This window comes from Ammospiza nelsoni, chromosome 16, assembly GCF_027579445.1.
Source record: "Ammospiza nelsoni isolate bAmmNel1 chromosome 16, bAmmNel1.pri, whole genome shotgun sequence".
Classification (NCBI taxonomy): Eukaryota; Metazoa; Chordata; class Aves; order Passeriformes; family Passerellidae; genus Ammospiza; species Ammospiza nelsoni.
This window is the reverse complement of record NC_080648.1, coordinates 1,641,268-1,668,120: the sequence shown is the minus strand read 5'-3', so window position 1 is coordinate 1,668,120 and position 26,853 is coordinate 1,641,268. Positions and strand designations below refer to the sequence as shown.

The 26,853-nt window shown below is 54.0% G+C and overlaps 1 protein-coding gene across 1 annotated transcript; it reads left to right on the top strand.

Annotated features, from left to right (window-relative positions):
- Nucleotides 1-822: 822 nt before the first annotated feature.
- On the top strand, nt 823-26,433 carry ETF1 (eukaryotic translation termination factor 1). Its single transcript, XM_059483462.1, has 10 exons — nt 823-1,038; nt 14,799-14,974; nt 15,716-15,855; nt 18,945-19,083; nt 19,955-20,145; nt 20,584-20,713; nt 21,067-21,222; nt 21,748-21,812; nt 22,908-23,055; nt 24,293-26,433. Exons 1-10 carry the CDS (start codon nt 953-955, stop codon nt 24,373-24,375), a joined length of 1,314 nt encoding a protein of 437 aa, XP_059339445.1. The 5' UTR covers nt 823-952; the 3' UTR covers nt 24,376-26,433.
- Nucleotides 26,434-26,853: the final 420 nt, after the last annotated feature.

Genomic DNA, 26,853 nt, shown 5'->3' with positions numbered 1-26,853 from the left:
AGGGGGAGGAAAGGATGGGTTTTGTTCTGGCACTCAGGACAGTTTCCAGCAGAGGGGACAGAGGTGGCCCGGCACGTGCTCAGGAGCCGTCGGTGTGGGTTCATTAAAGGGAAGTTGTGTCTGACCCGCGTGCTTGCCTCCCACAGTGGGGCAGCCCCTGCGTGAATGGCTGCACAGCCCTGGCCGTTCCCTGTCCAGGCTGGAATCCTCTTGGGCAGAGCCGGGCGCTGTGCGCTGGATGAGGGGACAGCGGGACGGGCTGGGCACTGCCTGGGGGCCGTAGCCCGGAGGCCTCTCCCTTGCGGGCATTGATGAACGTGGCTCGGACAGGGGGGTCAGTGCGAGCTCTCCGGTGACACACAGCCCCCAGGGGTGGCCGATTCCCCCGGTGGCGGTGCTTGGCCGTGAGTCGATGGTGCAGAGCGGCTGTGGGGTGTCCGTCCCCCGGGCTGTTCCCGCGCGAGCCCCGCCCGTCCCCTCAGTCCCGCTCGGTGCCGGCCCCGCCCCGGCCCCGCCGCCCCTCACGGGCCCTTTAAGCGCGCGCGGGCCTTTCTGCGCAGCTCTCGCGAGACGCGCGCCCGCGCTCCCGCCCCGCCAGGCGGGCTCCGGACTACGCGCCCCACAATGCCCCGCGCGCGCGCTCGGGAAGGGGCGGCGGCCAATGGCGCGGCGCCCCGCTGCCGGCTCCCCCCGGAAGTGACGTCAAGGGCCCCCATGTGAGGCGATTGCAACACATGGTGCGCGGCGCGGGGGAGCGCGAGCACCGCGTGCGACGTCAGCGCCGCGCGCCGGGGGGAGCGGGCACCGAGCGGCGGGGCCCGACCGGCACCGGCACCGCCCGGGACACACCCGGCCCCAGCGCCCCGCTCCGCGCCGCCCGCCCGCCCCGCGCCGCCGCGCCCGCCGCAGCGCCTGCCGCCGCGGGAGGAGGAGGAGGAGGAGGAGGGAGAAGATGGCGGACGATCCCAGCGCTGCCGACCGCAACGTGGAGATCTGGAAGATCAAGAAGCTCATCAAGAGCCTGGAGGCGGCCCGCGGGTGAGCGCCGGGCCCGCGGGGCCGCCGCCCTGGAGCGCCGGGTGTTCCGGCCGGAGCGGGGCCGCGGCCGGGGCGCCGGCCGGGCCCGCCCGGCGCGGGGGGACGGGAGGCGCAGCCCCGGCCCCGGGGCCCTTTTGTGCGGCCGCGTGGGACCCGGCGGCCGCTCGGGCCCGGGGGGCGGCGGGAGGGCGGGCCGGGGTCGGGAGGGCAGGGCCGAGTGCAAGCGTGGCCGCGCTTCCCGCACGGGAAAAGGGAAAAGGACGGCGGCTGCCCCCGGCTCCGCCGGCCCCGCGCGGCCCCGCAGCCGCTCCCGCAGCCGGCCCCGGGCGGGGCGGTGCCCCCGGCCCGGCGGGGGTGGCACAGGTGCGGGTCCCCGCTGCCCGGCCCGTCCGGCCGGCCCGTGCCAGCTGGCACCGGCGGGAGGCGGATTCCAGCCGGGGGAGCCGCTCCTCTGTCCCCGTGCCGCCTTGGGCCGCTCCCAAGGGACCGGCTGGGCCGGGGAGGGCGGCGGGGTGAGGGCAGCGCGTACTCGGTGCTTTCCTTACCGGGAGTTGTTCGATCTTTCTCGCCCCTTCCCCTCCCAGCGAAGGTGCTCAGCTCCATTTCCCTGGAAGTAAGCTCTTCCAAAGTTTGGACAGTGGGAAATTTAAAGTCTCTAATTCCCCTTTAATCCTTGCACTTTAACTTTTTTTGTCCCCCCAGAATATCTGTTCCTGCAGCCTGCCCCATGCCAGAAGTGCCTGTTTGAGAGGGCAGCTTGGCAGTGGCTGCTTCCATCGTTTGGGAACCCTCTTGGGCCTGAGGAATTGCAAGACTTCAAGGTTCTGGGGCTGTAAAATAGCAAAGAAAGTGTGTCTGGGCAGACAGCCTGGTAAAATAAAAATGAGGGGTCACTCCTTAGCCGCCCTTGTGGCTCCAATTTCCCCAGGCTCACCTGAACAGGTGTTGCTGTAGCTGGGCAGCACTGGCATCGTTCTGGGGCCAGCTGGCAGATCTGCTGTCTTGCCATGTCCTTCGTGCTGGTGCTTGGTCTGTGCAATCATTAGCTGAAAACTAACCCAGGTAGGAGGGGATCCCGAGTCACAGGTCTCCCTGGATGTGTTTTACTCTGATTCATGAGCAGCTGTGCAGGGATGGTGGGGGTAGAAGGGAGTGGGGAGCCTGGGCTGCCCTTCTCTGTGGCACACTGGACTTTGGCTGCCCCAGCTGATCACTGGGCTGAGTCTGTGTGTGCTGTGGGCAGCACAGGCTGTGCTCACAGGGGTCCTGGGAGGCTGAAAGGGCTTGGGAAACTCCAGGCATCCGCTGGAGCTTTGTGCAAGAGCATTTAGGGAGCCTGGGTGGGTTTTGGAAATGTGGAGTTGGAGTTTTGTCTCTCCCTGGTTTGAGCTGTGCCCATTTCAGTGTTGTTTGGGATGGGCGAGTGCTGCAGAGAAGGTCCCAGCAGCTGTTGGGGTGCTCCTGGCAGGTGTCTCCTGTGGTGTCAGCTTCCTGGGGCCACAGGCCAGGGTCTGCCCTGTCTTCCCTCCTCCAGTGATCCCTGGACAGCTCTGCTGTGCAGTAGAGGTGCCACAGGCACAGTCAGATCCGTGCAGGAGGTTTAGCTGTGCCCCCTGGATCCAGCACATCTCCTGGAAGTGGTGATGCTGCTGTCCCTTAATTTAATCTGTGCCAGCTGCTGAAGCAGCTCCTGAGGAAGGCGGTGCTGGTGCCAGCAGTCTAATCTGAGCGAGGTGATGCTGGTTTGGTGTCTTCCAGGGATGCCTAGCCCAAATGACCCTGGTGTGGGTGCAGTGAGGAGGAGAGGTGCTGCAGCCTCAGCCCCCAGCAGGCTGGGGCTCCCTGGCACAGGAGCTGTGGGGCAGTGGAACAGGCTTTTCCTGCCTCTGCAGGAGTCACTTCCCCTTCCTGTGCAGTGGGAAGACCTGTTCTGGGCTGGGTTAGGGGCAAAGCCTTCCAGCAGGGTGATGTGGAGGGCCAGGCCTCGCTGGGAAGGCGTCCCCACCTTGCCTTACTCATGTGCTCCATTAGTGACCCAGCAGCAGTGTCCCAGTTTCGTGTGCTGGCTGCTCCTGCCGGGATCAAAGGACGGGAAATGGAGGAAGCTGGAGTCAGACATTGCCTTGGCATGTGTGGGGGCCCCTCTGCTCTGACCCAGCTCATGGGGTGAGCTCTCAGTGCAGCCTGCAGGGGGTTAACAAAAGTGAGCAGGAGGGCGAGGAAGGGCCTTTATGGGATGGGTGAGGAGAGGGGCAGTGCTTGGTCAGAGCACCCAGGGGAAAGGTTAAAACCTCAGCTTTCCCAGAAGCTGATCAGCTGGAGGCCAGCAGGGGTAGGGCTGCCTCTCAAACCTGGAGCTAACATCCGAGTGGGAATGCTCTGTGTTGTTTTCCCAGCCCTGCTAAGGAAATCTGCCTTTCTCACTGATCTCTATAGAAAGAATCTGTCAGTTCCAAACAATGAAAAATAATTTTTAACTCCCCAGCCCCACCTCAAAGCCCTGTCTCTGCTGACAGGGACTAGAAGGAGCTGTTATCTGTGTCTTGCTTCCTAAACCAGAAGTTATCTCCTTCCAGCTCTCCAAAGCTGAGTTGCAAACCGTGTGGTCCTGTGCAGAGTGGCTGAGTTGGTGTTTGTGATTTGGTGAGGTGGAGGGGGTAGCTGGGCTCTCACAGGGTGTGAGGGGAGCACAGGGACCAGTTCAGCCCTGCAGGCAATGAACCTCTGTGGCCAGAAGGAGATGGGAGTGAAAGGCTCCTGATGGGGCAGTTGTGGCCTTGGCAGAAGTTTAACCTTGTCATGCATCTCTGAGAGCTTGGAGTGCTCAGACTTAGATCCAACATTTCTGCTTCTCCCCTACTGAGGGATTCATTTTGCTTTCAGTACACAGTTCAGTTTTGTAGAATAGGTTTGGAGAAACACTGGGCCCCCCAGAAGCTGCAGCTGTGTCTTTCTCTGTGGGGCTGCTGCAGCCCAAGCAGAAGCAGCATTAGCCACTGTGTTTTCCTTTCTTCTCCTCTCTCTTGGGGCTTTTCTGCTGTTGCTTCATGCAGTTTTTCAGTGTCAGTGCTAAATTGACAATCCCTCTTTGTTCCTTTGGTCTCTGCAGTTCTGAATAGTTAGCTGGCCTATGGGCAGGGTTTTCTGCTAATCTAAGCTGTAAATGCTTGGCAAAATGAAGTATCAGCAACAACAAGCAGTCTCTTTGCTGGGAGAGGACCTGAGATGTCACATTGGAATCATGTTTGGAAACTTCTCCATGTCTTAGAAGTGCTTTCCTCTGCAAACCTCTGCTTGCAATGGTACTGGCACCTGCCTAGCCAGATGGGCTTCCAGACCCCAGGTGAGAGTGAAGGGTGTGGAGCTCCCTTACAATGGGAAAACTTTGAGGAACATCCTCTCTGGAGACCTCTCCCTTGTCCTGAGCTTGCTCTGTTGGGAGCAGAAGCCCTTGTTGGTTACTTTACTGGAACAGGGAAAGAGGAGGTGAAGATTGAGGTGTCACTGAAGGCACTGAGTGCAAACACAACTGAGGCTGGTGTGGGGAGGAACATTTCCCAAATGATGTGCTCTGGAAGGTGGGTCAGACAGGCGAATGCAGAAACAAAGTCTGAACAAGTAACTTATTGTGGTTGTAACTGGAAGAAATGTTTCAAAGCTGGAGGAGGGAGAAATGGCAAGAGAAGGGGACATCTTGGTGTCTCCAGAGTCTTTGGGAGGAAAGCAAAATGTTGCAGTTCCTGCCTGGGTTTGGATTCTGCCATGTTGAGATTTCCATCTGCTATATGGGAGAAACAGAAGGGGAGAGGAACAAAGTCACCATGAGGGACAGAGGCCTCTCTCTCTCCAAAGAGAGACAAAGTTCTGCTTGAGTTCCTGGAAAATGGAGCATAGTTCTGCTTGAGGGTGAACAAGCTCACCTGTTGCTTGGACAGAAAAGATTTGCCCACATCATTTGCAGATGGGTTCTCTTGCAGTCTCTCTGGAGTCTTGCTGGTCCTGATGGAAAAGTCCAACCTTGGAATTAGGTTCAGGCTGCTGCTGTTTCCCAGCCTTGTGGAGCAGGAGCAGGAGGCTGCACTTCTCAACACCTTGTTGTGGGATATGCTGGGATGGTGCTGCTCTGGGACTGGGCAGCTTGGCAGGGCTAAGATTGGCTTGGATGAGCTGATACTTCTGGGGGATAAGGCAGTTTTAACCTGTTCCACTGTGAGGATGGGGGCCCTTTCCATGAGAGGCCTGAGAGCCCATCTGGCTGTGAGTGAACACCACTGTGGGCAGGGCTGCAGAGCTCCGCTGCTGGGGCAGTCAGGGATCACTGGGTCAGTGAGAGCTCTCTCCTGTACAGCTTTGCCTTGCTCCCAGTTTCTTTTGAACAAAGTCCTGGGAAGCCATGGTGCTGGGGTTCTCTCCTGCTGCCTGAGTGAGCTGTATTTCCCACCTGGATCAGGCACAGCTCCTGCAGCACTCTCCTGTGAGTGGGTTGTTCTGCTGGTGGTGCTGCAGGTGCAGTTGTGCTGGGATAACTGTGGGACAGTGTTGTAGCTGAGTTAACTCCGGCGTGGATTCTCCTGCTCCATACAGGAGATTTAGGGTGACCCCACCACCATGGCCAGGCAGGACCAGAGCAGCTCTCTTGGCTCAGGGGGTGTCACACAGCAGGAGGAGCATTTAGTGAGGTCTGTCAGCACTGGCTGGTGTCTGCCTGCCCTGCCAGAGATGTGTCAGTGCAGGGGCTCCCTCCCCTGCTCCCAGCCTGGCAGCAGATCTCTTTCCCTGCCTTCTTTATCAGGATCTGTTTGTCATTGTGGCTGTGCCTCGGACCTGAGCTCTGGGTCAGTTTAACTTGATACAGGAGCTGTTTCTGCAGCTTTCCCCTCAGGATGGGGGTTGTGATGGAGGCCTTGCCCCAGGCCTGGGTGAGCTGGTGCATTGGGAAGGGCAGAGCCATGCCAAGGTGGTCCTTGGCTTTCCAACTCGTGCTGTGGTATTTAGGTTGCAGCTCTGTTACGTTGTGCCAGTGCCAGTCATGGGAGAGGCTTGAGGATCTCTCCTGTGAGCTGGTGTCTCCAGTGGCCCTCTCTTGCAGAAAGGTCCTGCTCCAGCTTGGATTGAGCTGGGCTGTCACTGTGTGAGGCACGGGTGGGACCAGGGCTGGGGGAGCAGGAGGGTGTGCAGGAATTGAGCTTTACTGACAGTGAGGTTTCTGCTCTGACTTGGTGATGTGACCTTAGTGTGGGGTGTTCAGGGAAGAGGTTGTGGTTGAAGTTCTTACCCAAGGCAGATTGCTTCCTCCAAGCTGTGCTTTCTCATGCTGCCTGTGGCAGGGGGAGTTCCTGAAGGAGGTCATGTTTCTGTGAGAGGCAGAGGCTGTCATGCCAGTAGTGCCTTTTGCTGCTGTGGGGACAGGGAGGAGGTGTTTGCAGAGGGGCTGGAATAGAAACAGTGCAGGGCAGAAGGGAGAGCTGAGGGCACTGTGGCAGCAAACCACGTGGGATGAGCAGCAGCTGCTTCTACACCATTTCCCTGCTCTGCTGGGCCTCTTCAGGCTGCCAGTGTCCACAGGGCTGGGGTACAAGCTGAATGTGGATTTCATACAGGCAGGGCTGATCAGAGCTCTCAGGACTAAGCAGTGTCCTGTGTTTCAGTGGTGCTCAGGGTGGGAGGTCTGAGAAAGCTGTGCCAGGTGGGAAGAGGAGCCAGGGAAGCTGAAGCCAGGGACAATGTCCAAAGGGTTGTTGACATCCTGCTGGTTGCCTCAGTCTAATGGTTGTAAAACATCTCCTGGGCTCTCACCTGCCTGCTGTACCTGTTCCTTTGGAAGTGCAGTGACAATTAGCAAGTGCTGTTTGGAGAGAGCTCACTGGCAGGTGGCTGAGGAGGACCTGAGCTGGAAAAGTGGCTCCAGATCAGAACTCCAGTGAGTGTCTGACTGCCTGTGGCTGTTCAGCAGCCTGGTACCTCTTTTACAACTGTGTGAATCATTAGTGAGCAGCGTGATTCATGCACAGATCATCATTCACATCGAGCTAATGAATGAGCCCCTGAGGAATGACGTGGTAGGAGATGGGAACAAGCACCTCAAAAGAGGACAGACTTTTTTGGCTTTGTGGCAACTGGATTTCTTTTCCCTCCTGTTAGCCACCTATTCCCATGTAGCTCTGGGGCATTAGCATCTTAATAAGCAAATCTGGATTTGTTTCAGTCCCTCAGTGTACATCTTGTACCCAAATGGCCCATTAGCATAATGCAACAAGTCTTTTAAACTTGGAGCATTAATAATTGGAGAAGGAGGAGGGAGAGCAGGGGAGCTGTGGCAAAACTGAGCCTCCCAGTGAGTCACAAATGTCTGAAGTGCAGAAATGTCTGTTCCACTTCCCAGTAATTGGGCATCCAGGCTTTCTGCATGAGGTCAGATGCAGCCAATGAGGCCTATTCAAAACATGCCTGTGCAATTGTGTTTTGTGGTGTGTTGCCTTTGATCCAAGGATTTTGGAGAGGCATTGATTCACCTTCTCCAAGGGGTGTGCAGGATGCACTTGTGCTGATTCAGTGCTTGGGATGAAATTGGGATCTGCTTCTGGAGCTGCAGGGATGTGGGATGGGGGTGCTGGTGGTGGCCTGAGCAGCAGGATCAGAGCCAGCCCCAGTGTGGGGACAGAGCTGCTGACCTGTCCCTCTGGGCAGGTGCTGTGTGGTGGCCCAGGGGCCAAGGGCTCTCTGTCACCTGCTCCCTGTGCAGCCTCAGGCACAGGAGAGCTGCCAGGCTGTGCTGTGTGCAGGAGTCCGTGACCTGATTCCTGTCTCACCTCCTTTGTCCTGGCACTGAGGGAGGCTGGGCTCAGGGGCAGCTCCTGGCTCAGGGGCAGCCCTGCCTCACCTGACCCTTGCTCTGCTCCTTTGCTGTCATTTGCTGCCTCGCTGTGGGAAGCTTTCCCTGGCTGCTGGAGCCAGGGGTGCACTGAGGCTCACTTGTGTTTCCCAGGGTGGGTTCTGGCTGGGTGCTTTTCTCCCTGGCTGGCACTCACAGCTTGGTTGGCATCTGGAGGCCTTTGCTCTCTGAGAAGGTGGTGGGTGAGGGTAGGAAGGCAGGATGCCTTTCCAGGCCAGTCTGAGTGTCTGCTTCAAGCTGGTTCTGGTTACATGAGGTGCTTTTTCTATCCAGTCTGCCAGCATTAGGGGAGAATGATGTATAGGATTCCTGTTGTGGGCTTTGGAGCAGGACTGCAGCAGGAGAGGCTGGCTTTGTGTGAGCCATGGTGGAATAGCTGCATGGTCTCATGCTGTGCAGTTAAGTGGTTTTCCTTTGTCCAGGGGAGAGGTGGCATTCAGAGGCTGGTGGAGGAATTCAGTGTCTGGGGTGTTTCTTCAGTTCAGTGGAGGAGGGGGGCTCAATTTCTCCAATAAATGCTTGTGCTGAAAAGGATTCCTGAAGAATTAATTACTTGGTCTCCTGGCTCTGCAAATCCTCTCCTCATACCCACCCTGCCCCCATCTTGTCCTTTTCCTGTGCTTCTGAGGTGTCAGTGCATCCAGAGAGGTGAACTCTGCCTTCCTTTTGCTTGGGAACTGGTCCCTTCCATACCTTCAAACCCTTCTTTGGGTGACATGGAAGCCTTTGAGGGATGGCTTGTATTCATGTTGCCTTTTAGGAGATGATCCAGAGCTCTGGGGTGAAATGCAGGATGCCTCTGGGGGATTGTGGGGTTCCTGCTGAAGTTGTGCTGTACAAAGTTCTGCCTGGCTTTTGGCTCAGCTCCACATTAAACCTCAGAGGGGCTGTGCTGGGTCCCACTGAGCTGCCCAGCGCTGTGTGCTCTGCTGGGTGTCTGTGCAGTGCTCAGGGCCCATGGGCTGAGCAGGGAGGGGGAGTTCATTGCTTCTGGTGGAGGCATCACAAACCCTGGTGCCTCCAAGCAGCAGTCAGGCTGGGGGTGTTTGCTGGGTTTATTGCAGAGCATTCAGCTGTTATCTTACAGGCTGTGCAGTCTTTGGCTTCCAGGTGATGTGGCCTCTGAGGGATCTGGAGATTCCCTGCTCTTTCCTAGCAGGTTTTCCAGGAAAAGTTGTGCAGCTCTTGCATCAGCTGTTGTCTCTCCAGATTTGGCATCTCAAGTGGACTTGAGGCACTTTGTGTTTGATGAGGGCTTTGTCTTATTAAAAGACATGAAATCTTTAATGGGTGCAGCTGTGACCTGTTTGTTTCACAGCCATCATTCATGAGTTGCAGGAGTGTGTGTAGAGCTTCCCTCTGGCAAGGTCAGTGCCTTGGCACTCAGGGCAGGATGAGTGGGGAGTGTCTGATGGCCTGGCTGTTGTAAGGGAACCCAAACCAGCAATTTTGTACTTGCCTCTACCAAAGGACACGTCCTTTTTATAGCACTCCATTCAGCATCTGTGCTCAGGTACAGCCTGAAAAACCCTCAAATATTCTTTCCTCTCATCCCAGATTTTGTGTGCCCTGGGTGTAGTCCTTCACTGAAGTGCCACGTGCCTGCAGCACTGTGGGTGTTGGTTCAGGAGCAGCTCCTTGGCACCTCTGTGATGTTCCTGGTGGAGTTGTGCCTTGGATTGCAGTGACATTGCTGCATCTGCCCTGCAGCTGGCTGCACGTGGAACTGCTTTAGCCACCACACAACCTGGGTAGCCTTGGCTGTCCAGGCTCCTTGGGCTCCTTGGGATGTGTTGTGCCTGCCCAGTGATGCCCAGTCCTGGATGAGAGCAGCACAGGGTACCTGGGGAGGGTACCATGGCTTGGGGCACTGTGTGCCAACAGTTGGTTCATAGAAAGCTTCCTGGCTGTGGAATGTGGTTGGGATCAGATTATCTGGGAGCTGCTGGCTCTGTGCTCCTGCCAGTCTCTGGCAGTCACCCACAGGCCTGGTGCTGCCCTTGGTTACTGGGGAGAGCAGGATGCTCATGGAGCTGTGCCCTGTTAAAATAAAATAAGCCCATTTGGAGTCCTAGGGAATGACTGCCCTGCCTTGCCTCTGTATCCCACATTCCACAGTGTGCTGTTAGTGTGAAATGTTTCACTGTGGAGCAGCTACAGCTCAGCTGCTGTTTGTCAGGCCTTCTCTGATAGCACAGGGCAGGCCAGTCACTGCTATTTATATAGCAGGCTGTGAAATTAGTGCTCTCCCGTGCCAGCTCACAGCCCAAATTGCAGGAGCCAGGTTGCTTGAGTGCTCCTCCTCAGAGTGCTGTGGTTGTGTGCCTGCTGGAGGGGAGCTGTGCTGGCTGCTGCTGCTTTGGGCTGTGGCAGAGCAGGACCCATTTCACAGCACAGAGCTGTGTAGGGAGGTGGGAGCCTTGTGGAAAACCACCACGTTACTGTCTGGTGCCAGCTGAAACTGAAGGTCTGAGGATCTGCTCAGCTGTTCCTTCTGGTGGCAGGAGGGTAGGAACATGGTGAGATGGCCACCCAGAGCAGGAGGCTCCTCTGGCAGCTGTCATGGAAAGCAGTCCATGCCAGGAGGGTGCAGTGCCTGCTCTGTGCCCTTGGCTCTGCTCTGGTGCCTCCTGGTGCTGGAGCACAGAGCACATCCAGAGGGCCCCACTCCTGGTACTGAGCATGGGCTGGGAGCAGGGACCCAGCTGGTGCCACATCCCCTGGGCCATTGCTGCTCCTGGGAGGGCCCCAGCCATGCTCCTGGCCTGACACACAGCAGGGAGGGCTCCTGGGCTCCCTCCTCTCCTGGCAGGGACAGGAGCTGCAAGAAAGGAGTGGCACAGCTCCCCTGCAGCTCTGGGCACTGGGTCAGCGGTGATTCAGTGCTGCCCACACTGCCACTCGCTGTGATCACCTGTCAGCAGTTGCTCTGAGGTCTCTGTGTGTCTGGGAGAGCTGTTTGGTGGCACAGTTGTCTAAAATTCCAACTGTAGCAACATTGGAGCTTTAATAATAGAAAGGCTGTCCTATCCACAAACCTTGATTTTCTGAGGAACTTGCTGTGTCCCAAGAGTGAAATGTGCTTATTTTTCCTTCCTCTCTTCCCTCAAACAGCCCTCCAGCACAGTGGGAGAAAGCTAGAGCTCACCTGCTGTGGTGTGGGAAGGTTGGAGCTTTGATCCTTGTCCTCGCTCCTGGAGGTACCTAATGCTGCTCATGGCAGGTGCTGCTAAATCTGAGCCAATTGCCCATTCCTGGCAGGGCTGGCACTGTGAGCAGTGCCCACAGTGCAGACAGTGCAGGCCTCCTGCCTCTCCAGAGCTGGCAGAGCTGCCTCCTTGCTTCTTTGGAGTGTGTGGGCTGCTGCCCCTCGTGCTCCCAGTTGTTTCCTCTGCCCCTGTCCCCTGAGCAGTGGCACCTGTGGTGCTGGCCTGTGGGCTGGGCTGTGCTTCAGACATCACAGACATCTCGAGCATCCCGCCCTTGGATGGCACTGGCAGCTCTTTGGCCAGAGCAGGGACAGCAATGCCTGGAGCTCTGCAAGGCCCTGGCTCAGCTTGGTCCAAAAGCATCAGCTCCCAGCTGCTGTGGTGGAACTGGTGTGCTGAGCAGGGGCAAGCTCAGCAGTGCTGTGATACCAGGATATGGCCTGGCATGGGGCCCATGCTTCCCCCAGGAGTGCTGAGGGGGATGCAGGGCACACCCAGCTGCCAGTGTGAGCAGTGCCCCTGATCCCAGCACATCACCTGGCTGTGTCCCATGGCAGGTGTGTGGTGCAGCTGTGCCCCCTTTTGGGAGGCCTTGGGATGGTTCTGGGGAAATTCCTTCCCTCATTCCCAGGTAAGTGTTCTCTGGAGCCCTCAGCTCTGGAGGGGACAGGGTGGGATTTGCAGAAATACCCTTTATCTTGTTGAGGCTGCAAAGACCCAGAGGAGACGTGGAAATTACCTTACTCTGCAGAATAACCTATTTTTTCTGAGTGTTTTTGAACAGCAGCTTTCTTAGAAACCCCTTGCTGCATTTTGTCTCCTTGGGGTGAGTTTAGCAGATGCAGCACAGGGTTTTTTAGGCCCTGCCATACTGCATTAGGGTCTCAGACAGGTACAAGCTTGCTTTGAGAGAGGAAAGCTGCTCTTGCACGGTCAGATAACGAGGTGTTGGCAGCATGTGAGGGAGTTCTGCAGCCACCCTGAGTGCTGCTGCCCATCTGCTTCAGTGCTGCCTTGCTGGTCTCAGTCTTTGGTTGTTTGCTTGTTTAGTGATCCCTTGGAGTGCTGGGTGCATGGGGACTTGGTGACAAGCTGGCTGGTTCCTTGTGCTCTGGGCTTCCAGCAGCCTGCAGGGTGGCTCCTGTGGCAAGCTGCATGCCAGCTGTTCTGCTGGATTCTGCAGGAATTGGTCTGAGCCTGAAATAGCTCTGACTGTGTGAATAGTGGTGAAGCATGCCAAACCTGAGAAGTGCACTTGATGTTGGTAGTGGAAGGTGCTTTTGGATACAAATCCAGACTGGAATTTGCTGAAGGATTGGCCCAGGCACAATACTGTGCTGTGTTGAACTAGTTGGGGATTTAAATGAGGGGAATGCATCCTCTGAGACCCTTTACATTTGTTTGTTTGCAGTAATGAATCCCAAGGCTTGTGAAGGCCACTCTGTTACTTCGGGTGGGATGTCCCTGAGGAGCAGTGCTGTGACCCTGCCTGGTGCATGAGGAGCTGTGTGCAGGATCCAGTGGGTGCTCTGTGCTGGCCCCAGTGTTTCTGGGGCACTGGAACACAGCACAAGGCCAGGGGCTGGCATCTGAGGGGGGTGGCTTGTTGAAAACTGAAGAGAGCTTTTCAAATGACTTTTTACTGAGGAATTGCTCTAGGGAGTGCACACCCAGCCTTCCTCCTTATTGTGCACAAAGCTGGGGAAGCATCTGGAGAGTCAGGCCTGTGAGGAGCAGCTGAGGGGTCTGGAGGGGCTCAGCTTGGAGAAGAGGAGGCTTGGGGAGCCTTCCTGGTCTGCAAATTCCTGCAAGGGGGTTGTAGGTGAGGGATTGGGCTCTTCTTCCAGGCAGCTTGTGACAGGACTTGCTCCCTGCTCTTTCCCCTCTGCCCTCAATTCAGGACAAATTGTGTGCAATCTCCTCCTAGCAGGAGAGCCATGGAGTGCCCAGGGGTGTGACAGTCCCACTCCCACCTGCCACCCTAGGATGCCCTTAGGGGGTGCAGGAAGTTAGGTGTGATGGGCAGAGCTTTCTGATCTCTGGGAAGCTGTAAGACTTTGTTCTTTGAGAGGAGAAGATAACTCGGGAGTGCTGCTTGCACAGAAGTGGGGAAGAGTTGCTTTCATTCTGATCAGCCTCTTGCTCAAAGGAGCCTGCTGGGAGTGATAGCCATTATCTGTCCCCTAGGGCTGGTGCCATTCACTGGGTGGGTAATGCTCTAATTGACTGAGCTGTGTGGAGTATTCTTGGCTGGGGTGACCTGCAAGCCTGAGAGCTGCCAGCATGGCTCAGAGCTCCTCCTGGGAATAACACAGGCCAGTGTGGCTTTGTGACTTCGACTGGTGTGGATGGGGAGCTCACATATTAAAACCAATTAGTTGTCTTTAAGGTCAAGGACTTATTTGACCTACCAGCCTCCATTTCAACTTGGCCTGGATTGAGGATCTTTGGGAGAGGGCTGTACAAGATGTGTAAGGAAGCTAATGGAGTGATGCTTTTTAAAGCACTTCCCTGCTGCCTCTGTAGCCCAAACACTTCAGCAGGACACTGGTATGTGCCAGCCTGAAACAGCAGCGAGCAGGGGCTGGGGTAGGCTCCTTCCAGAAGAAATGTAAAAGAGCAAAACCCTGGGGTTTGATGTCTGAAAAGCACTTTGTTGGTGCTCTGACTCAGAATCCTGAGAAAAGGCTTTTTCACAGAGCTTAGCTGCTTTGCCCTTGAGAGAGCTGGAGGATACGATGAGGGATTTGATTTTTGTGCCATTAGTCTAATGGGAAGCATGAGGTCTGGGTTAAATCTGAGACAATGCAGAGGCAGCACTTCAAACATCTGGGATACTTCAATGGCAAATGGGAGGTACCTGCTGGAAGGCAGATGGGAGCTTCCCCAATTTTCCTTTTGGCTTTGGGTGGATTTGAACCACAAGGCAGCTTTGGGGATTAAGATTTCTGCAAGACCCACCCAAAAGCCCTAGGAAAAATGAATATCAAACTTATTTTCCTTTAATTTAAGCCTGTCCTGTGATTTGTGGGGTCTTATCTCCTGACTCTGTGCCTGGGGTTGGTGCTGGTGAAGCAGCAGTGTGTGCTTAGCACAGCTCAGTTAAAGCAGCTGCCAGAGCTGATGAGCTGCTCTGGGGACAAAAGTGATAGTGGGAAAGCAGAGAAGACTCACTGTGACGAAGGAATCCTTCCCCTTCCATTTTCTGTATTAATCTGAGGAAAACAACGTGTTAAAAGACAGCACTTGGGCTGCTTGGTGCTCCAGCTGTCTGAGAACAAATTAAATGGGCTCTGAGATGTCCTTGAAGTATGTGGCTGCATTGTTTTAAATAATCTCTGCTGGGAACTGCTTCCATTCCTTCTGCTCACAGCCCCTGGTCTGTGCAGCCCTTGCTCTGTACATGTGTTCTTTCTTCCCATGTAGTGCCCCAGAGTGAACAAGCAGCTTTTGGAGGACTTGCTTGGTGGAGGCTGAGCACTGAAGCAGAGCCTGTTTTGGTTTTGTTTTCTTTCCTCTCCCATTGTTGTCCAGCTGAAGGGGAATTACGCCGGCGACAGTGAAGAAGCGTCCTTGGGGGAGGGAGGAGGGAGGAGGGATTTGGTGTGAGGGTGCTTGTTGCTCTGCTGCCTGCTCACATCCCTGTTTTCCCTCCGCAGCAATGGTACCAGCATGATCTCGTTGATCATTCCCCCCAAAGACCAGATCTCACGAGTGGCAAAGATGTTAGCGGACGAGTTTGGCACCGCCTCCAACATCAAGTCCCGGGTGAATCGCCTTTCAGTGCTGGGAGCCATCACATCTGTACAGCAAAGACTGAAACTCTATAACAAAGGTAACTCCTAGCTTGTGTGGATGCTGGCACACTTCCCTTGCTTGGAAGCAGCCTTAAGTTCCTGCACTATGCAGTTTGCTGCTAATCAAATCTGTTGGCCTGTGCTGCTGTTTTGCACTGATATTCCAGGTATGTTGCCTTGATGGCTGCTTCAGGGGTGGACTTTGGGATTAGAGTAGTAAGGTGGTCCTTGTCTTAAAGGAATGGGGTCATGATTCTGTTCTTAGGGCTGACTCTGCTAAACTTGGCCAGGCTTAAGAGCTGGATATTCTGCAACAGTTCATTTGTGTTAAAGTAGTAATATTCTGTCAAGCAGAAACTTCTGTGTGCCTTAAGCATGGCATTGAGCAGCTGCCATCATTGTGGGGGGAACAGACCCAGGCCATGTCAGATGAGCCCTGGCAGAGTTCATTGTTACTGCTTTTGCCCTGGCCTGTGGCCTTCCCTGAGATGGGCACTCTGCAGATCCCTGTGTGGGGAGCAGCAGAGCTTCAGGGGCTGCTCAGCCTTCTCTGGGGGTGTGAGCTTGCAAACTCATGGCTTTGAGAGGCAGCTGCATGTCTGCTACAGGTGCACTAAATGAGTTTGTTTCCCATTGTAGAGACCTGGGAGAGAATAAGGTGGGGAAAAGGGAAAATGAAAAGTCTGGGATCTTGATTTCATTGTGCTGGCAGTCAGTTTTTGATGAGTACAGCTTGTCACATTCCTTAGTGATCTAAACCTGCATTGTGTTGTTTGTAGTACCTCCAAATGGTCTGGTTGTTTACTGTGGAACAATTGTGACAGAAGAAGGAAAAGAGAAGAAAGTCAACATTGACTTTGAACCTTTCAAACCAATCAATACGTCGTTGTATTTGTGTGACAACAAATTCCACACGGAGGTAAGAACTCCCCATTGCAGGGGCCAAGCTGTGGGCACAGCCCTGCTGTGCTTGAGCCACAAGAGCAGCAGGAACATGGCCTGGGGAGGGCTCTGGGTGGCTTGGGAATGCCAGAGATGAGGAATGCCTGCTGGAAGGAGCTGAGGGACTGCCCAGCTCCTCCAGCCCTGACTCTGTAACCCAGACAGGAGCTTCTCTCTGTAACTGGAGGAAGGCTGGGTTTTTCCTTAACCACAGAGGCCCATAGATACTATTGCAAGTCAGCCTTTAAAATACTGCCAAGATATTATCAGTGTTGCCTGCCATGCTATCAGATGTGTTAACTGAGAGCCTTGATGGGGAACTGGCATGTGCCTAATCTGTCTGGGGGGAAGTGGGATTATTTTTATCCAACATCTAATTAAGTGAAATGAATGGTTTGAGGCATATTGAAAGAAATGTGGATTACTGCAGTCAGTGTATTGCCTCTGAGGCTGTTCTGGCTCTGGCAGGTGCAGAGGTCTCAATGTTTGCAGTGCCCCTCACGTCCTTGATGTTTCCCATAATAAATGTATGGCCTGAGACTTGATTGCCTGTTGTCAGACCCATCTGACAGGGCTTGGCAGGCCCTCCAGTGATGTAGTTGTGCTTGTCTGTTTGGGTCTGTGGAGATTTGATCCATAAGTGGCTTCCAGAGGGCAGGAGTACAGCAGGGAAAGGTGTGCTTGTTGCACAGGTGAGGTCCATCCTTACTATTCTGTCTCCACAAAGGATGAAATCCCAACATGCCTTTGACCTCCCAGGAATAAAAACCTGTGCACAGACACAGGTCTGGAGTTCTGCTGGGTCCCTGTGTGCACAGATGAGTGAAAGCAAGAGGGAAATAAGAGAATTCAGCAGAGAGCCAGGATGCCAGGCCCAGGGAAGTGTTTGTCCCTGCTGCTGTGGGCAGTGGGAGGCTGCTGGGTTTCCTCCTGCTCTGGCAGGAGATGAATTCATTTGGTCTCCTGTGCAGCTGCTGCCTCAGGACACTGATTCCATACAGAAGTGCCCAGCAGGTTGTTCCCAGGAGCAGCTGCAAACCCACTGGTGCTGGTGTGAGGCAGTGACCTGAGGGGAATCTGTGGGAATTGCTGCTCCTGGTGATGGATCAGTGCCAGCCCCTCCCTGCACGGGCTCTGTGCTCTGCCCTGCTGGGGCTGTGGGGTTATTTATTTCCCTGGGGATTGCCTGCCCTGCTGGGGCCGTGGGCTCTGAGCTCTGCCTTTGCCCCTCTCTGGCTGCAGAGCCTGGAGCCCCTGAGCTGAGAGCAGCTGCTGGGGCACCCACAGCTCCCCTGGAAGGTGAGAGGAGGGACTGCTCTTCACCTTTGGGCTGCAGAGGGGGACATCAGTGCAGGCTGAAGGAGCAGAACAAAGGCAATGATCCCTTGGTGCTTGACAGGTCAAACAGTGCAATTGCTGCCAGAGCTGATCAGGGAATCACTGATCATTGGTTCTGTATGAAATAAGAGGAAAGCAAGAAATCAGAGCTGTAGTCATGTGCTGCCTGGCAAGAGCATCTGATAAGATATCTTCTAGATATTTTATTGCCTGTGTGGAACTGAAGTAACTCCCCCAGGGGCTGTGAGCCCTGATGTGTCTGAGGGGCAGGATTTACAGTGACTTACTCTGATACCTTGGCTGGAGCATTCATTCCAGTCCCACGTTTTGCTTGGCTCAGTCCCAGTTCAATAGTTAGCAGTGTAATATGCCACTTCCTCCTCTCATTCATCCCACTGCTGAGGAATTAATACAGAATATTTACTTTGGCCAGGAGATTCCATTAAACCTTAGCCTCTGTTTCTTCTAAGCTTGAGAGCTGCATCCTGGGTAGTGTGGATTTTGGAAGAGGATGACTGATGGGTTTTATCCTGTCAGTTCAGCCCAGTAATCAGGCTGACAGCCCTGCAGGCAGCTCCAGATCCCGTGCACTAACCCAGCACCATCACTTGCAGTGTTAAACTGGTTACTTCAAGCAATCTGGAGTTTTGACAAGTTCCCCATCCTACTGATGTGGTTTTGCCAGCCAGAAAGAGGATTCTGGCTATTGCTTTTTTGGGCATGTGTAAGTGAGCAGGAGTGTGTGTGTGTGTGTGTGCTGGATGTTTCTGCCCACTCAGACAGCCCCTGAGGCTGCAGCAGCTGAGAGACTGCCTTGAGAAAGGAGTGCAGAGTTTGGATGCTTGAGCAAAATGAACTCAAAAACCTTGATACTGCTCTGTGCTTTGGTTGGGCAACTTAAATGACCTTATGGGAAATAGTCAGCTGCTTTTTTTAAAGGAGGAAAATTGAAGAATAACTTCATTTTGCAGCAAATGTTCTGGCTGTCTTCTCCACAGCCAGTTATGCACAGGACTATTATTGCTGCTCTTCCTTGTGCTCTGTAAGGCTGAATTTGCTACAGCCACTGTAGATTTATTTCATCATTCTGCCTGTGGGACTTGAAGTCAGCAGGTGCAGCAGCCCAGTAGTGGTGCTAGGGAGGCTGTGTCAGTGCTTTGGACTACAAAACTGAACCAACAATGAATTGAGCAAGGTCTGCTTTCCTGGTTGGAATGCCAGGAGAATTACTGAGGAGAATTACTGCTCCAGTTGTGCCAGCCAGAGAGGTGAGGCAGCCTCAGAGAGGTGGGATCCATTGCACTTCACACTCTCCAGAGCCCATCTCCACCGTGACCTCAGGTGGAGAACTGGCAAAGCTGGGAAATTGGGATCAAAATTAAACTTGAGTTTCCTCTGTGCTCCTGACAGTGTTGTATGGGATGGGATTATGTGTGGAAGGAATTCCTTTCTGGGAGAGGGTGCCCAGAGCAGCTGTGGCTGCCCCTGGATCCCTGGCAGTGCCCAAGGCCAGGCTGGACAGGGCTTGGAGCAGCCTGGGACAGTGGGAGGTGCTTAAGCTCTCTTCCAACCCAGACAATCCTGAGATTCTGTAGTGATCTGGAATAGTTACAGCTCCTTAATGTGCTGGTTTTCCTCCCCTTTATTGATGCCAATGCAGCCATGAGAGCTGTGAGCTGGGGCTGCTGGGCTGTGCTGTGCTGCCCCCTCACACTGTGTCCTTTGCAGGCCCTCACGGCGCTGCTCTCCGACGACAGCAAGTTTGGCTTCATTGTAATAGACGGGAGCGGGGCCCTGTTCGGGACGCTGCAGGGCAACACGCGGGAAGTGCTGCACAAATTCACTGTGGATCTTCCAAAGAAGCACGGTAACTCACTGGGCTGCCTCTGTCCTGGGCTGGGATGGCAGGGTGGAACTTGGCCTGTGGGGGTTTAGCTCTGCTCAAGTCTGTGCTCCCTTGGAATCTGACAGCAAAGCCTCCAGTCTGAGCCTTCTGTCAGAATTAATGAATCACAGCAATATTCAGTTGATCTCAGAAGTGGCACTTTTTATTTCTTGCTGCGTTTGACCCTTTCTTTGGCTTTGGGACAGTTGTAACTCGGTGTTAGTAGCCCAAGCAGCAATCCCACTCAGTGGGGTCATTAAGGTTTGATGTGCTGGTGCTGTGTGCACCCCGCAGGGAGGAGCAGCGAGCTGCTCTCTGCAGGGAGCTCCATGGGGCCTCATGGAGCAAGGAAAATTCGAGTTCCACTCTGTGCTGCTGTGTTCTAGCCAGCCACTGATGAGTTCAGCAAATTGTCTGCTGGTTACTCCCAGCCCACTGTCCTTTGTAGAGTGGGATGGGACAAAATGAAACAAAAGCACTGCCTCCAGTGAGGCTGTGCAGCAGAGACTGCTGGGCTGTGCTCTGCGTCAGCAGCGTTTGAGGCAGTGTACAAAGGAGATGGCTTCTCTTGAAGGTACAGGGAGAGAAGATGTGCTCAAATGTTCCATTTCTACAGAGTTGCAGGTCTTTATAGAAAGAAAAGAAACATTTTCCTCTGTGGAGAAAAATCTCCTGGTGGGAATGAGCCCTCTTTATTCTCTGAGTGTTCGTGGCAGCCCTTGCCTCGCCTCGTGGCACACTGAGTTCAGGAGGCTGCAGCTGCCCTTGGCTGTGGTTATTGCGAGCCAGCTGTGTCCTGAGGATGCTGCTGGCATGCAGTGTGTCCCCATGGGTGCCCTGTCCCTCCCTGCAGGCAGAGGAGGTCAGTCTGCCCTGCGCTTCGCCCGCCTGCGCATGGAGAAGCGGCACAACTACGTGCGCAAGGTGGCCGAGACGGCCGTGCAGCTCTTCATCTCCGGGGACAAGGTCAACGTGGCCGGGCTCGTCCTCGCCGGCTCGGCCGACTTCAAAACTGAGCTCAGCCAGTCTGACATGTTTGATCAGGTGAGCAAACCCTCCTGGCTGAGTGTCAGTGCTGGGGTGGTGATTGTACAGGGGAATGGAACTCTGGCCTCTGAAGAGATTTGATCAAAACTAAAAATGTGATGCATCCAAAGGAGTCTCCCATTTCTGATACCTCCTGCAAGGAGCTGAGAGCTCCTGTTCTTGAAACAGGGCTAATAAGAAATCTGTCCCCGCTGGTTTGGAACTGGCATTCACATTCTTTGTGTTCCAATAAAGCAGAAGCTTTATTGGAATTGAACTCCAGTAAACTTAATCCTGGTCCCTGTTGCCTGAAAACTGTGCTTCAGTACTGTGCATTCAGAGGTGCCTCAGGTGAAGTGCAGTGGTGAGAGCAGTGGCTCCCATGGCAGGGTGAGGAGTCTGAGCTCTGCTCTGGGCTGGATTCACCATTTCCTGTCTCCTCCTCCTCTCCTTCAGCGGTTGCAATCCAAAGTGCTCAAACTAGTTGATATTTCATATGGAGGAGAAAATGGCTTCAATCAAGCAATTGAGTTGTCAACTGAGGTCCTCTCCAATGTGAAATTCATCCAAGAGAAAAAGCTAATAGGTAAGTGATGCACTGCAGCATCCTCCTGAGCCAGGTGTGTGGCACAGGTGCCGCTCTCACCCTCCTGGCAGTGCCCTTGTGCTGCCCCAGCCCTGCCATGCTGCCTGAGAGTGGCACTTGCAGTGTTCCTTTTGTCACCTGCACACCTCAACTGCTGGTATGGGGCAGGGGTTTGGTTGGTTCCTTTTTCCACACCAGACATCTTGGACTTTCTCTGTCCTTCCATCAGAGATCCCCTTAGTTCCAGGCCTTGTGGTGGCAGCTGCTTCTCCCAGTTTCTGGCACTCAGATGCAGCTTGTTTGGAGTTGTGTGCTGTGCTGGGTGCTCATGGCAGCCTCTGTGTGCCCTGCAGGACGATACTTCGATGAGATCAGCCAGGACACGGGCAAGTACTGCTTTGGTGTGGAAGATACACTAAAAGCTTTGGAAATGGGAGCAGTAGAGATCCTGATAGTCTATGAAAACCTGGATATCATGAGATACGTCCTGCACTGCCAAGGCACGGAGGGTACGTGGTGCTCTGGGACATGGGAGCTCTCAGGGTGGGACACCTGAGGGGCCTGGCTGGGATGGGTTTGCTGGAGGGGCTCCCTGAGGATGTCTGACCACAGGGATGTTGTGTAGGGCTCTTTGCAGCTTTCCCAGCCTCTGGGGGGAGAGCTGGAGCAAGCAGGGCTCCAGTGCACAGAGGGAATTGCAGTGCCAGGGGGGCACTTGGTCTCAGGGCCAGCCTGGAACCTCCTTCCAGCTTTGTGAGTGTGGTACCTGAGGGGAGCCTGAGGGGACCTTGTGTCCAGAAACACAATTGCTGGGCCTGCAGCAGGGCCTGTGCCCCTCTGTGTTGGCTCTGCAGCTGCTCTGTGCTGCTGTGCCCTGTGGGTTGCTCACAGAGCTTTGGAGAGGAAGGAAGGCAGTGGTGGTGCCCAGACCCTCTGTGTTGTAGTTGCTGGCTGTGCTCAGTCTCCTGCTGTCTTTAAACTGCATCTTGTAGCCTTACCCAAACTGATACTATCATTTTTTCCTCCCTTCTCAGAGGAGAAGATCCTGTATTTGACACCAGAGCAAGAGAAGGATAAATCCCACTTCACAGACAAGGAGGTATTTCAGCTTTGGGGTTCTGGCTTTGTTCTCAGTGTGTTGGTGCAGAGCTCTGGACATCTGGGCTAAGTTTGTCCCAAGCACCTGAGCACAGTGACCTTCTGGCACTCAGTGACACCTCAGGGCAGGATCCTGTGGCTCTTCCTGTGTAACCCCTTGGATCCCACACCTGCTTTTCTCCGTTCTTCCCTGCTGCCAGTGCCTAGGCTGTGTAAATGGGCAGTGCCAATCTTTGGGCACCACCAAACCATCACCTCCAAGGGTTTGGTAGCCCCCACGCAGGCAAGGCCCCAGAGCCATTGCTTCCTGCTTACTGGCACTGCTTTGGTTGTGCAGAGCCACTGTGAGGTCAGGAATGGTGACCTGGATCAGGAGCCAAGGGAGTGTCAGCTTTGGGATGCCTTTGACACCTGGAGCTGTCATTTGCTGCCTGTGCAGGTCAAACAGCCCTCGTGCACCAGGGGTCTGTGTTACTTTGCAGGATAAACTGGGAAAAAAGTGTCCCTTGCCAAAGGGTGGGATGTGTCCCACTTGGGCTGTGCCTGGGAGCCATTCCCAGCTGTTCCCTCCTGGAGGGAGGGCTGCCAATCCCTGCTGTGCATGGGGGGTTTGCAGTGTTACCTGCACTGAGGGGCTTCTGTTTCACAATAATCACTGCACTTCCTGCTCAGGAAATGGTGCCTTTTGGCTCTGTGCTTGCGTGGATCAGTGTTCCTGCTGGGTGAGGGGGCACAGCAAGTCTGAATGAGCAGTGAAGCTGAGGTGTACTGTGGAGTGACACTGGAGCAGAAGCATCAAGGCAGTTTTTCTCCTGCTTCTGCACTGAATGTTGTGTTAGAGGCCCAAAACCCTGTCAGTGATTAATTCTGTAGCACCAGGAGCTGCTGGTTGTGCCTGCCCTTGCCTGGTGCAGTTGTGCCAGGAATGCCTTCCCCCAGGAATGTCCCTGTGGAGGGAGCCCTGGGAGGGCTGCTGTCCCTGCTACAGCTGACAGAGCCATGGAGCCAACCTTGGGAGGGGATTTTCTCAGTACTGAACACACAGGGACTGTAACAGGGCTATATTATTTATTTTTCCCTTCCAATGTCTCCACAGACTGGGCAGGAACATGAACTCATAGAAAGTATGCCCCTCCTGGAGTGGTTTGCAAACAACTACAAGAAATTTGGAGCAACATTGGAAATTGTTACAGACAAATCACAAGAAGGATCCCAATTTGTGAAAGGATTTGGAGGAATTGGAGGTAAACTGCAAGAGGAAAATCTGTTTGTGTATTTAGTGGTTGGTTTGATAACCTGGTGCCAACATGAGCGGGATTAATCTTAATTCCTGGCAGTCTTGAAACCAGTTTGAGGAACAGTTGTGTTCAGCAGGGTGGATTCATTCCCTGTCCAGCAGGATGGTGATCCATGCTGGGCCCTGTCATTTTCCAGCTGTGTTCCTCAATGCCTGTGTGCTGTGCAGGGCTCAGGGATGGGCTGTGCCCCTGTGCAGCTGCTGGAGCTCAGGAGAGCCCTGGCTCTGTGTGCACAGGGGCTTGGTGGCAGCCCCTGCCCTGCCCTGGGGCTCTGACAACCCCCAGCCCTGTTCCTGAAGCACTTGGAGCTGTTGCTCATCTCTCAGAGCCTCCCTGATCTTCTGCTTCTTTTCAGAAGAAAAGTGGTTTTAGTCCATCCTGGGGAGCAGTGAGGCCTCTGGGAGCCAGTCCTGCTCTGCAGCTCCCTGGCATCAGCCAGGCCTGGCAGAGTGCAGGTGGCTCCTGTGCCAGCCTGACCAGTCCTGGCCAGGGGGAACCCCAGCAGTGCCATGATCCACATCCTGCCTGGGCTGGGGTTCCAGACAGAGCTGTGCTACTGGCTGGGCTCAGCTCTGGTGGTGGGAACCAGGGAGAAGGGCATTGTAAAGGAGAATTTCTAGGTTACAGAGAGCACCAGTTGGGAGGAAAGAACCTGGGATTGTTTGGCTCCATAAGGAGCAAGGTTTCTAAGTTTCAGGGTTTGTAATTCCAGGAGTCTCTCATTTCCTGCCAGATCCAGCCTCATTGCATGGTGGGATCCTCTTTGCTCCCATGCCCTGTAGGCTGGAAAGGAAATGTCCTTGCAAATCTCCTTCACCTCAGTGAGTGATTCCAGGGATACAGGATTTCCAGAGCCCTGGGTTGGTGTTTGGGGTAGGAAAAGGAAAACAGACATAAATCCTGCTTTTACTGCATTGCAAAAGTAGCTGCAGTGCCAGCTGCCCTGTGGATTTCACTGCCAGGCTGGATGTGGGCAGTGACCCTCGAGCAGGGATGTGCCACTGGTGTTGTGGAGATGCAGCCCCAGAACAGGCTCAGCTTTTCCAGGAGGAATCTGGCCAGGCTGGGCAGCTTCCCTGGGGCACGGAATGAATTCCCTGTGGCATTTCCCTCCCAGCTGCCTGTGCTGCCAGGGCTGAGTGAGGAGCTGTGCCTGGGGGAGCTAAAGGCTGTTTCTTTGCAGGTATCTTGCGGTACCGGGTGGACTTCCAGGGCATGGAATACCAAGGAGGAGACGATGAATTTTTTGACCTTGATGACTACTAGGTAGTCGAGCTGGGTCCGGCAACACGTGCCTCGCCCCTCCAGCATCCAACCCAAGGAGCAAACTCATGGTGGAAAACACAACTGATCCCTGCCTTAGAATTGGAACATTTCCAGAACTTGATCCACGAGCATTTGGATTTAAGAAAGCAAAACCCTACACTTTGATTTGTCATAGTGTCAGTACAGCAGCAAACTACTAAGTTCCTATATGCCACTCTGGACTAATTTAAAAAGAATCCCAGTTTTTACTTTTACTCAATGGTGAAATTGGTTGCTCTTGTATTTTATGGAAATGATTTTTTTAACCTTCATGATACATTAACTGCTGTAAACCTCTTCCTTCCAAAATTAATAGAAGTAAGATCCTACTGGTTTGTTTCTTTATACTTTGATTGGAGAAATCAATTGCTGCATTTGGCAGCGCCGTGACCCATTTACATGGCATTCTCAGCTTAGCCTGCAGAAGAAATGGAACGAGGTTGGAGCCATAATTCTCTTCAAAAGCTTGAGGAGGCACTGACCTGAGTGCTGGTTCATTACATGTGGCTTGCAAATTCTGATGGTTTGGGGAGGCTCACCAGCCGAACGTGCTTTAATCTATTTGCAGAAACACTGCTCTTACAAACTAGGAAATGCACTTCATGGATTGCAATGAAAATGCTGCTGGAGTCTTGGGCTTAATTTGGATTTGAGCAGTGCAGCCTTCAGGAATTTATTTTTTTTTCAGTCTTGACAAAAATAAACATGAGATTTCAGTGAAGTAAGGTACACTTGGCTTTTTGTTCCTCAGTAAGTTTTTCTTTTTGCTTTAGGACTGCGTAAGGTTTCCTTGATTATGTGAATTTGAGCCCACAGGTCTTAAATGGAAGTGGGTGTTTGACAGGAATACTGAGTCAGTGGAGTGAAGGCTGAATTAGTGCTGGGAGTGTGGAATATTTGACTCTGATCCGTGGAGCACTGGCACAGCCCTGGGAACACCCAGCTCCCAGCAGTGTCTGTCCTGTGGGGATGTGCCCTGCAGGAGGCAAAGGATCTCCTCTGGATGCTCCAGACTGCCCAGGCTTGGTGTCCTGCCTGTTCCACAGAGCATCCATAGATCAGGGAGCTCATCCTTGGGGTGTGTCCAGCTTGCTGGGGACACTCTGGGGGTCAGGGGCTGTGCAGGCCAGGGGAGCAGTGACACAAGGGCAGGTCCTGTCCCATGGAGCAGTGGCACAGTTCCTGTCCCATGGAGCAGTGACACAGCTCAGGTCCTCTCCTGTCCCAGGGAACAGTGGCTCTGTGCCCAGTGACACAGTTCAGGTCCTGTCCCATGGAGCAGTGACACAGCTCAGGTCCTGTCCCTCCCTGGGGCTCTCCCAGCATTTCTCCCGGTGCTTCCCTCAGGAGCAGCTCCTGTTCCAGCTGCAAACCTTCGCCTCTTGTCCTGGTTCACTTGAACAGAGGGAGCTTCTCTTCAAATTTCTGTCCCACTGTTGTTTGAGGTCCAAAATTCCTGTCCTTGTGAGCAATACCATTTGTCCCCTGGTCCCTGCCCTGGCTGGTGGCTTTGCTGCCATCCCCACATCCAAGCTGGAATCTCTCCCAGGAGATGGGGCTGGGTCTGCTCAGGGCTGAGCACAGCCCTGGCCCTCACAGCAGTATGTTCTGGATTTTGCCATTGTAAATGGGTCTAATGTGACATGACAAGACCACAAAAATTGGTTGTAAATTTACATTTTTGAATATACTGCTTGTTGTTTCACATTATACATTAGGGTATGCAGCTCCTTTTTGTAGTTTTTATTTTTACTATTTAAGTTTGGAAATGATGCCAAATTTTTGTATTTCTTTAATCAATGTGTTCTCTTCAGTGATATATATTGCATTATATATTGATGTGTATATCAATATATACTGATATGTATTACACTTACACATGCAAACACACTCAGTGGGGGTGGGAGATCCTAGCCTTTGCATACTATATAGCCTCTGCAGAGAGATCCCAAGCAGTGATATCTTGGTGTTGTGATGTACAGAAATGGAGAAGAGTATTAAACCATATTTAAGAATATAGTACAGACTCCTGGTTTATTTTCTCTAGTCCAGGAAACTCTTTGCTTTTTGCTCTCAGCTCAATGCCAGCTTCAGGGCTGGAGGTTGGAGGCAGCTCTTTCACAGCTCAGTTTGTGTTTCTGGATGTTTCTCTCTGTGCTGGCCCTGCTGAGGCCCCTGAGGGCTGTGCCCAGTTCTGGCCCCTCTCTGCAGCAAGGACACTGAGGGGCTGGAGCCCCAGGAGAGGCTGAGGGAGCTGGGCAGGGGCTCAGCCTGGAGCAAAGGAGGCTCAGGGGGCCCTTGTGGCTCTGCACAGCTCCTGCCAGGAGGGGACAGCCGGGGGGGTCGGGCTGTGCTCCAGGGAACAGGGACAGGAGCAGAGGGAACGGCCTCAGGCTGGGCCAGGGCAGGCCCAGGGTGGGCACAGCAGGAATTTCCCCA